The sequence below is a fragment of the Hemitrygon akajei genome, chromosome 5, assembly GCF_048418815.1.
Source record: "Hemitrygon akajei chromosome 5, sHemAka1.3, whole genome shotgun sequence".
In the NCBI taxonomy this organism is placed as follows: domain Eukaryota; kingdom Metazoa; phylum Chordata; class Chondrichthyes; order Myliobatiformes; family Dasyatidae; genus Hemitrygon; species Hemitrygon akajei.
In genome coordinates this window covers 104101864-104113976 of record NC_133128.1, presented here as the reverse complement: position 1 = coordinate 104113976, position 12113 = coordinate 104101864, and the positions used below count along the sequence as shown (strand labels likewise).

The following is a 12113-nucleotide window of genomic DNA, read 5'->3' as shown; positions in this document are numbered from 1 at the left end:
GAAGAATCACTTTGCAAAGTGCTGCAGAGCAGGGGCTCCAAAGAGAAAGGTGTACACGGTTAATAAGGAAATAGAAGCAGTCTTTGTGGATTTTCTACAGACTGTTGGTGCTGGTAAAACAGAATGGGATGTTCCAGTGACTGTGAGTGAGACAGTAATTCCATTCGATCTTGGCACCAGAACCCAGGTGAATCTGTTATCAATGGATGATCACAAGGCTTTCACATTAAAGAGCAAAATTTATACAGTGAAGATAAAAGTGATTGGCTATACTGGACAGGACATGTCTTGTGCTCTATAGTGACCATCAAGCACAAGGGGCAGTACCTAAAGTCACAGCTACTGATTGTAGAAAACAGAGTATAACAAATATTAGGTCTGCCCGCATGTGAAAAGCTCAACCTGGTGAAAGGAGTTTTCATAGTGGCTTCACGGACCAAAGATGACCACATTAAAAAGTATTCAGATGTCTTTGAGGGGCTTGGATGATTGCCTGCTGTACACAAAATTCAGTAGATGAGACTATTGCTCCTGTCATCCATGCATACAGGAAAGTTCAGTTTCTGCTTAGAAACAAACTCAAACAAGAACTAGCATGCATAGGACAGATGAATGCCATTCAGAAGATTGAAGAACCAATAGATTGGGTGAGCTCACTGGTCGTTGTGCAAAAGAAAAATGGAGCATTGTGGATATGTCTAGTCCCAAGAGATCTCAATAAAGCCATCAGGTGAGAGTGCATTTAAATTTTCCAACACAGGAGGAGATCACGTCCTGGTTTTCAGGTGCCAAGTGATTTAGCAAGCTCAATGCATCATCTGGGTTTTGGCAGATGAAGCTTGATGAGGCAAGTTAGAGACTGTGTATTCTTAACATCACAGGGCAGATATCACTTTTTTTTGGCCACCATATGGGATTCTGTCTGCATCTGAAGTCAACAATAAAATTATCTGCATGGTTTTTGAGGGCATACCTGGTGCTGAGACCATACACAACTGAGACAAGTGCTTGACATGACACAGAATGTTAATTTGAAATTAAATAAAGAGAAATATGAGTTTGGTGTTAAGACACTGACTTTCATCGGAGATGTTACATCTGAAGAGGGAGTGAAGCCTGTCCTAAGCAAGATGGCAGCCATTGAAAACATGGAGAAGCCCCAGAACAAAGAGGAAGTGAGGTGTTCCTTGGGGATGGTGACTTACCTGGCTAAGTTCATCCCTTAAATGTGAATTGTGTCAGCACCACTTAGGTAACTCCTTGAGCAGCGTAATGAATGGATTTGGTCTCACAAGTGTTTCCAGATGCTGAAAGGAGTCATAACTGAAGAGCCCATGCTGGATTTTTATGGTGAAAATGCATACCAGGATCTCGGCTGATGTGTCCCGGATGGCCTTGGAGCTGTATTACTGCAGCAGCATGATGACACATGGCAAACTGTGGTTGATGCATCGGGGCTTTAACAAGTGTGGAAGACAACTATGCACAAATAGAGAAAGAGCTTCTTGCTCTTACATATACATGCAAAAGGTTCATTGGTACATCTACGGACAAGCTTGTGAAGTGGAGGCCGACCATTTAGCATTGGCCTCAATTATGTCCAAACCACTGAATGACTGTCCCATGAGGATACAGCGCACGTTGATAAGGCTGCAGAAATATAATGTTAAGAGGATCTACACGCTGGGAAAATATATGCTTGCTGTTCATATGCTGTCTCAAGCAGTCAACAAGAAAGAAAAGAGTGACCCAGAGGTTAATGCCTATGTTGACATTATTGTCACCTCCCTTCCAGTATCTCCTGAGAGAACAGAGCAGATTAGGAAAGCAGCAGGATCAGATGAGACAATGAAATTACTCAAAGATACAATATGGAAAGGATGGCCAGTAGGTAAGTATGTGTATTCAGGATTATTGGGCATGCAGAGCTGGTCTGTCAGTAGAGAAGGGTATGGTCTTCAAAAGGAACAGCTTTGTGATTCCAGAGTCGCTGCACAAGGAATTGTTCTAGAAGATACATGAAAGGCAGCTTGGTGAGGAAAAATGTAAAAGTAGAGCTCAGGAAGAGATATACTGGCCAAGGAAGAACCAAGAAATTTGCCAGATCACTGCTTTGTGTGAAATGTGCCTTACCTGCAGATCAAAGCAACAAGCAGAACCACTTACACCAAACCCTGTACCGGACAGGCCATAGTTCAAAGTTGGACTGGATCTGATTGATTGTAATAGGAAGAGTCATATTGTTGTAACAGACTATTTTTCTAATTACCCAGAGGTTGCTACACTGCAATGATATCATCACCTTCCTGAAAACTGTGTTTGCGAGGCATGGAGTTCCATGTGAAGTGGTATTAGACAACGGTCCACAATTTTCCAGCTGTGGATTGAGCCCTTTGCCAATAATTGGGGACTTTTGACATAAAACTTCAAGCCCACATCACCCAAAATCCGAAGGCCTAGCAGAGAGTTCAGTCAAGGTAATGAAGAGCCTCATGAAGAAACATAGAAACATAGAAAACCTACAGCACAATACAGGCCCTTCAGCTCACAAAGTTGTGCCGAACACGTCCCTACCTTAGAAATTACTAGGCTTACCTATAGCCCTCTATTTTACTAAGCTCCATGTACCTATCTAAAAGCCTCTTAAAAAACCCTATTGTATCTGCCTCCACCACCGTTGCCGACAGCCCATTCCATGCACTCACCACTCTCTGAGTAAAAACTTACACTTGACATCTTCTCTGTACCTACTCCCCAGCACCTTAAACCTGTGTCCTCTTGTGGCAACCATTTCAGCCCTGGGAAAAAGCCTCTGACTATCCACGTGATCAATGCCTCTCATCATCTTGTACACCTCTATCAGGTTACTGGTAGAGCGGAGATGTCTGACTGGTGGAGGCCTCCCACTCCTCCGTTATATTTTTCTCCTCTCTTACTTCCCTGAGCAGCTCAGTTACTTCCTGTGAGTCATTTGATCACGCCATGTGACAGCACGCCCTTCACAACTTGATCATATATAATCATATAAAAATCACAGCACGGAAACAGGCCATCTCGGCCCTCCTAGTCCGTGCCGAACTCTTAATCTCACCTAGTCCCACCTACCCGCACTCAGCCCATAACCCTCCACTCCTTTTCTGTCCATATACCTATCCAATTTTACCTTAAATGACACAACTGAACTGGCCTCTACTACTTCTACAGGAAGCTCATTCCACACAACTATCACCCTCTGAGTAAAGAAATACCCTCTCGTGTTTCCCTTAAACTTTTGCCCCCTAACTCTCAAATCATTCCTCTCGTTTGAATCTCCCCTACTCTCAATGGAAACAGCCTATTCACGTCAACTCAATCTATCCCTCTCAAAATTTTAAATACCTCGATCAAATCTCCCCTCAACCTTTTACGCTCCAATGAATAGAGACTTAACTTGTTCAACCTTTCTCTGTAACTTAAGTGCTGAAACCCAGGTATTACACCTTACACCTTACACCTTACACAATTGATCCATCCTAAATCGATCTATCTCAGCCATTTTAATGGCCCCTTTTTGGCACAAGCAATGCAGCTGTTTCTTTAGCCTGAATGTAGGCAGAAACTTTCTCCCCTTTCTCCTGGAATGTGTGCTTGAACTTCATCATCAGCTCATCTGGGCTGTCCATTTGCCAAAAATGTTTTCTAACACTTGCATGTACAGTAGTTCAAAGATGTGACAAACAGGTTTCTGCCTTTAAGGACCTCACCACCTCAGCAGCCTGACCTTTCAAACTTTCTACCAGTCGCTGTTCTTTTCATGTTATCTGAGTGCTGCCACTCATCCAGTAACTGAGATGGCTGCTCTGCCCAAGCCTTGTATTCTTCATTGCCATTGGGTTGGGTTTGGCTCAGAGAACACTTTGAGCCTATAATAACTTTGGCTCCCTAATGCGTACACTTTGACATTTATCAACCAGTAATGTAATAGCCAAAACCAGCTCAGAATTTAAATCAACCGCTGAAAGACCCATTTGACCTTTCACACCAGACTGTTCCTTTCCCATACTTTAGAAAAATGAGAACAACTTGTCTTTAAAGCCTGTCTTCTCTAAAAATATGGACTGCCCATGACCCCGCCTCTCCAGGTGCCTATATCTTATTGGCAGTGCATCTTCAGTCACGATTCTGGTAGCCTGGACGTACTCAACATCCTTACCCACTGATTGGTTAAAACGCCATTCAGTCAGTATAAATTTCCCCAATACTTTTACAGAACTCAACACTCTAAGTAGCAGTTCATCAGGAATTCAAATATCCACCCAGCTCAGAACATAAACATTGCTTATGGATATGCTCTTCAAATCACACCAAACCTTAATCTCCGCAGCATCTATCATAAAGAATTACAATTCACCTCAGTTTCCACAAACACTGGCTTAAACACACAAATAAATCATTTAATCAATCCTTAAACAGCATTCCATATAACCATATAACTATATAACAATTATAACATGGAAACAGACCATCCCGGCCCTTCTAGTCCGTGCTGAATGCTTACTCTCGCCTAGTCCCACTGACCCACACTCAGCCCATAACTCTCCATTCCTTTCCTGTCCATATACCTATCCAATTTTGCTTTAAATGACAATATCAAACCTGCCTCTACCAATCCTACTGGAAGCTCATTCCACACAGCTACCACTCTCTGAGTAAAGAAATTCCCCCTCATGTTACCCTTAAACTTTTGCCCCCTAACTCTCAACTCATGTCCTCTTGTTTGAATCTCCCCTACTCTCAATGGAAAAAGACTATCCATGTCAACTCTATCTATTCCCCTCATAATTTTAAATATCTCTATCATCCCCCCTCAACCTTCTACGCTCCAAAGAATAAACACCTAACTTGTTTAATCTTTCCCTGTAACTTAGGTGCTGAAACCTAGGTAACATTCTAGTAAATCTTCTCTGTACTCTCTCTATTTTGTTGACATCTTTCCTATAATTTGGTGATCAGAACTGTACACAATACTCCAAATTCGGCCTTACCACTGTCTTGTACAATTTTAACATTACATCCCATCTCCTATACTCAATGCTCTGATTTATAAAGGCCAACATACCAAAAGCTTTCTTCACCACCCTATCCACATGAGATTCCACCTTCAGGGAACTATGCACCATTATTCCTAGATCACTCTGTTCTACTGCATTCTTCAGTGCCCTACCATTTACCATGTATGTCCTATTTTGATTATTCCTACCAAAATGTAGCACCTCACACTTATCAGCATTAAATTCCATCTGCCATCATTCAGCCCACTCTTCTAACTGGCCTAAATCGCTCTGCAAACTTTGAAAACCTACTTCATTATCCACAACGCCACCTACCTTAGTATCATCTGCATACTTACTAATCCAATTTACCACCCCATCATCCAGATCATTAATGTATATGACGAACAACATTGGACCCAGTACAGATCCCTGAGGCACACCACTAGTCACCGGCCTCCAACCTGACAAACAGTTATCCACCACTACTCTCTGGCATCTCCCATCCAGCCAATGTTGAATCCATTTTACTACTTCGATATTAATACCTAACGATTGAACCTTCCTAGCTAACCTTCCATGCGGAACCTTGTCAAAGGCCTTACTGAAGTCCATATAGACAACATCCACTGCTTTACCCTCGTCAACTTTCTTCGTGACCTCTTCAAAAAATTCAATAAGATTTGTCAAACATGACCTTCCATGCACAAATCCATGTTGACTGTTCCTAATCAGACCCTGTCTATCCAGATAATTATATATACCATCTCTAAGAATACTTTCCATTAATTTACCCATCACTGACGTCAAACTGACAGGCCTATAATTGATACGTTTACTCTTAGAACCCTTTTTAAACAATGGAACCACATGAGCAATACACCAATCCTCCGGCACCATCCCCGTTTCTAATGACATTTGAAATATTTCTGTCAGAGCCCTTGCTATTTCTACACTAACCTCCCTCAGGGTCCTGGGGAATCCTGTCAGGACCCAGAGATTTATCCACTTATATATTCCTTAAAAGCACCTCCTCTTTAATTGTCATAGTTTCCATAACTTCTCTACTTGTTTCCCTTACCTTACACAATTCAATATCCTTCACCTTAGTGAATACCGAAGATATGTGGTATCCGCATCCCGGATGAGCCCCCATAAGTGTAACCCTATCACAAGGGTTCGTATACAAACTTGGCACATTAACTAAGTCTGCTAACAATCACATGAGTTAGTGATTAGAAGACCACTTTTCATAAATAACATACATCTACAGTCAGTATGATTGGGGGTTTAACCAAACAGGAAAGATGTGATGTTCTGATTAAGGAACATTGATAGTAGCGAATGCTGTGTAAATACTGCTCACACACAATTATCAGTCACTAACAAATGCTGGATCATACACCAGCACAAAATTATAAAGGAAGTATATTTACCAGTTTTTCAAATCTATCAAACAGTTAAAGGTAAAAGAAAAGGAAGATAAAAGGGACCATTACAGTTAAACCAGTCTAAATGTGCACATAAACGTTGGAACTCATTTCTGTAGTAGCTGGGTGTATCACTTTATTTACTGCAATGAATTCTCATCACCAACCACAGGTAAAATTTCCCTTCTTGGAATTCTTTGTCTTGCAAAGCGTTCTTTGCATTAGGGATCCCCCTTTGGATGAGACCCTCCGTGCATCTTCCCTGGTGCTCTTCTCTACACACCTCCACCAAAAACTCCCCAAACCGGACTCCTGCCTTCTGAAATCTCTTTCCGCCCAGCACTTTAGAATCTTCTCTCGCATCTCACTGGGCAGGACATCACAAAACGTACCCAGACAGTTCTGATTGGCTGACACAACTAACTTGGGCAACATGGCTCCTTATCTTTAGCTGAACCCAAAACACTCTGACTATCAGGACATTCTGCTTTTCAGAAAACTTCTAAAATAAAAATACCTCACAGCATAGCAGTAGAAATCTTACCCAGGACATTATAGTTCTACCATAAACACACACTTAGTTTTTCTATATTAAGAACAAATATAATGCTGGTCACTCCTGAATTTAATCGCTCCTCCATTGTGGACAGCCCAAGAATTTGATGAATAGCTCAGAATTCCTTCCTAAAACCTTCTGATGCCTTCAATCTTTTCTCCTTTAAGACACTCCTTAAACTCTCCTTCTTTGATCCAGCTTTGGTTGATTGTGTAACTCAGAGGAAAATTTTGTTTAACACTTGAGGCCCTCAGAATATTTCTGATTTTGTAATGTGGCCGACAGGCTGGAGAATGCTCAGGGTGATTCCAGGGATATTCCATGGATATTCAATGGCAAGGAAAGAAGTTCATGGTGTGAACAAATTCAATAAATTTGACTTTTTCATCAACTACACTTGCACCAAATACAACACTAATCAAAAGTGGAAATTTGCAATATATATGAAAATTAAGATTTTATTTTCTCTAAATGTATTGCTGTCTGATGTAACGTAAATTAATCATTGGATGTCTAAGAAATCTCAAGTACAAAGGTGAGAGAGGGGATGTTAGAAATGATTGGGACAAGTTCTTATGGAGAATGGTAGGTTCCTGAAGTGGGCTTTGGTGATAGAAGCAGGTATCATGGAGGTGTTTAGAAGACACATGAACATGCAGGGAATGGAGGGATATTGATCATGTACAGTCAGAAGAGATTTAGTTAACTTGGGTGCAGACATTGTAGAGTGGAGGTCTGTTTCCTGTTCTGTACTGTTCTTTGCTCTATGTTGTAGATATGTTCATGGAGGATCCACTGTTTCATGTTCTGAACAAGCTGTACCTGAAGTCCTCTCCATTGCCCATATCCCAAGCTGTTGGATGACAGATAACTTTACGTCCATCAGTAGGTTTCTCGATCATGGAGTATTTCCAGAAGTTGCTATTCATTGGTCTGAGGCCCAAAGACTGGAAGAATTCATCAGCCTCTTGAAACATCCTTTTCGGATCCCAAGCCTGCAAGTGAAAGGAATCAGGCATTGTCAGATGGCTGGTCTGATTTCCTAGTCATTGGCTATGTTGTTTTTGGGGTGATTATTGTTGAAATCTGAACAGTGATATAACATGGTTCTTGAATACTTCAGTAAACTATTACAGGACAGGCATGCTGTATTTTATAGTCTAAATGAATTTATTCCTCAGAATCCAATGTGCTCAAATTTTGGTTAATATCTTCTTCTCTGGCATTTTAAAGGTGATTTGTAAGTCCAAATGCACTACATAAATTGATTTGCCTATCTATTCTCTCTCCCTTCTTTCATTAAGTGTAGTTATATTTTGCTAACCTGTGGGAAATATTCAAGAATCTATGGAATTTAGGAAGATGAACCAGAGCATCAGCTATTTCCATCTCCAACTCCTTGATAATTCTCACATGCAGGTCAGCCGATCTCTTGGATTTGTCTGCTTTAAGTGCTATTACTTTCTCAAAATCCAGCTGTCCAATAATGCATATGCATTTGAATTCCTCATTTACTCTACACTGAGCAGTCTGTATCTTCACTGATGATCGACGTTTAATTTTTCTGCTATTTCTCTGACTCAGTCTGTAGGGGACATTCATTAATTTCACCTAATCTTTTTGTTTTACATATTCCACAGTAGAGTCATAGAGCACTACAGCACAGGAACAGCCCTTTGACCCATATAACCATACAATAATTACAGCATGCAAGCAGGCCATCTCGGCCCTTCTAGTCCGTGCCAAACGCTTACTCTCACAGTATATAGTGCATGTCCAACTGTTATTCTGCCTACTCCCATCAACCTGTACCTGGACCATGGCCCTCCATACTTACATAAACTTCTGAGAAATGTTGAAATCAAATCCACATCCATCATGTACTCTGGCTGCTTGTTCCAACCTCACACCACCTTCTGAGGAAAGAAGTTCCCCTCATATTCCCTTAAATATTTCACCTTTCACCCTTAACCTATGATAATTTCACCCAATCTCAGTGAAAAAGCCTGTTTCCATTTACCCTAGCTATACTCCTCATAATTTTGTGTACCTCTATCAAATCTCCCCTCATTTTCTTACACTCCAGAGAACAAAGTCCTCACCTATTCAACCTTTTCCTATACTCAGTCCTCAAGTCCTGGCAATATCCTTGTAAATTTTTTCTGTACTTTTTAAATCTTATTGGTATCTTTTTTGTAGGTAGGTGACCAGAACTGCACATAATACTCCAAATTCGGCCTCACTAATGTTATACAACTTCAACATAACATCCCATTTCCTGTACTCAGTACTTTGATTTATGAAGGGCAATGTGCCAGAAGCTTTCTTTACAACACTATTTATCTATGATGCCACAGGTTTTGTTAATTTTGTTCCAACCTATGTGTATTGATACAATATTTCAAATGAGTCTGACTGGGTCCTTGCATTCTGTGCCATGTTGTCTAATTTTTTATTGTGCTCAAGTGAAAGTGATGTAGCTGGTAAAGTCTGTGTGTAGTTTGCATGTTCTCCCTATGCCAGTGTCCATATTGGCCTCATTGGTCACTCAAAACTCACAATGGCAGAGTGGAAGTTAGTCAATTTCAGTCCTGAGGGGCTGGCTAAGAATAAGATGTTTAATCATCAGGTGGATAGCTGCTTCTAATCAGGGTGTTAGTGTTGTAGGTATTCTTGATGAAGAGAAGATGAGGATATTGTTGGTCCAGGGGATTTTGATGAGGTTTATATACCTCTTGATGATGATTCTCTAGATAATCTGATGGGTTTATCCTCATTTGATACCACTTCTGTCAGTGATAGTTTCAGTAACTATACAACTTTTGTACATCAACTTTTCAACAAGGTAGATATTCTGCTAATTAGCAACTATCTTGGTGCCAAGGGAAGGCATATTGGGAATTCTTGATTATGTGAATATTCTTACTGGTACTTGTCAAAGGAATTATAAGCTAAGTAAATCTGGAAATGATAGCCAGGGCTAGGAAGACAAATGAAAAGAATTCTGTCCCCTGGAGATGTCCAGGTAGGAAGAAAGGTGAATTTAAGAGAATGCAATTACATCCAACTGATAGAAAAGGTCCAACAAGATGGTTAATGGGAGTGTCGAGGTGACAGTCCCAGTGTAGAATGGATATGTTGCATTTGATTGGGCATAAATAAACCCATTAACAATGTTAGTTTCAGAAGAACCTGTTGAACAAAACTATTAATGACTCCGATACATTGCTATGAATTATTTCATAGCAATGGATTAAATGAATCCAATAATATTCCAAACACAGAAAGGATTTAACTAATAACTTGACCCATTCATACCAGCAGTATATCAAAGATATGTTATTTCTGAATGGTTTAGCTTAATCCAATGATACTTGGGCTTAGCAAAGACAGTAAATAACTTACCTGATTTACCATTGCAGATGTCACATCTATATCTTTCTGTTCTGGAAATGGAATTGACCAATTATATAGATTTCCCCAAAATCTTCCCCACATGTCACCTGAAGATAAAATAGAATTTGGGTTAGATTGCCATTAAGATGGCATGAAGCAAATGGCCAAGTACAAAACCCAAAAACAGCCACAGGACAAGACTGAGAAAGTTCCCTATTAACTGATGCCAGGCCTTCACTCAACCTGACTGAGATTTCATTTCTGAGATTTCAGATCTATGGTTCAGAAGGTCACATATTTAAAAAAGAAACAGAGCCTGCCTTTTGTGTCCTCTTTGATGACCTCAAGACATCTCATTGTCAGCTACAGATACTTAATATGGGAAACTGAGGAGATGATAGACAGGAGCTACAGGGAAGTAGTCACCACTAAGTTACAGAGGCAGGTACCTGGGAGACTGTTGGGAGAGGGAAAGAAAATGGACTGTCAGTACAGAGTACTCTTGTGGCTATTCCCCTCAATAATAAGTATTCCACTTAACGATACTGTTGAGGTGATTGACCTACCGGGGAATCCGCAGCAAATGGGTCTCTGGCACTGAGTCTTGTACTGTGGCTCATAAGGGAGAGGAGGAATAGGAGATTCCATAGTTTCAGGAGTAGACTTGAGATTCTGTGGATGCAATAGAGACACCTGGGTAGCATGTTACCTCCCTGGTGCCCGGGTCAGTGATGTTTCAGATTGGTTTTACGGCATCCTAAAGGGAGAGGGTGAGCAACCAGAAATCTTAGTATATATTGGCACCAATGTCATGGGTAGGAAAAGGGAGGAGGTCCTGAAGAGAAAATATAGGGGGCTAGATAGAAAACTGTAAGGGTAGTAATCTCTGGATTGCTGCCTGTGCCATGTGCCAGTGAGGATGATTTGGCAGATGAATGCATCTCCAAGGAATTGTTACAGTGGGCAGGGTTCAGATTTCTGGATCATTCTTCTGGGGAAGATATGATCTGTACAAAAGGGGAGCCAATATCCTTGTGGACAGTTTTGCTGGAACTATTGGGGAGAGTTTAAAGTAATTTGGCAGGGATATGGGAACTGGAATGATAGGGCTGAGGATAGGGCAGATGGTATACAAACAGAGGAAGTGTGTACTGAGATTTTCAGGAAGGACAGGCAGGTGATCGGTCAAAATTGTAGTCAGTGGGATGAGTTTCAGTGTAATGGGGATACAAATTGAACTGGGTGACGACTACAGGACTGGAGGTGTTATATTTGAATGCATGTAGTATGCAGTAGATGATCAGAGTTAGAGATGGGCAGCTATGACATTGAGGGCGTCAGTGAATTATGGCTGAAAGAAGATCATAGTTGGAAGCTTAATGTCCAAGGATTCATATTGTATTGAAATGACAAGCAGTAGGCAGAGGGGGAGGGTTGGCTCTGTTGGTAAAAGATGAAATCAAATTCTTAGAAACAGATGGAAGAGAAAAGATGTAGAATCTTTGTGGGTAGAGTTAAGAAACTGCAAGTATAAAAAGATCCTGATGGGATTTAATGTAGGCCTATGAACAGTAGCCAGGGTGTGGGCTATAAATTGAAACAGGAAATAGGAAAGGCATGTCAAAAGGGCAATGTTACGATAATAATGGGGGACTTCAATATGCAGGTAGATTGGGAAAATAAGGTTGGTGCTTGATCCCA

The 12113-nt window shown here is 40.9% G+C and overlaps 1 protein-coding gene across 1 annotated transcript in view; it reads right to left on the bottom strand.

Moving 5' to 3' along the window:
- The window catches only part of ace2 (angiotensin I converting enzyme 2), a 131103-nt gene that overhangs the window by 53054 nt on the left and 65936 nt on the right, over positions 1-12113 (bottom strand). Inside the window, exons 7-8 of the mRNA XM_073046158.1 lie at positions 10422-10519; positions 7839-8011 (exon numbers count right to left, since the gene is read on the bottom strand). Of these exons, the coding sequence (XP_072902259.1) occupies positions 7839-8011; positions 10422-10519 (271 nt within the window). The remainder of the gene's footprint in view (positions 1-7838; positions 8012-10421; positions 10520-12113) is intronic.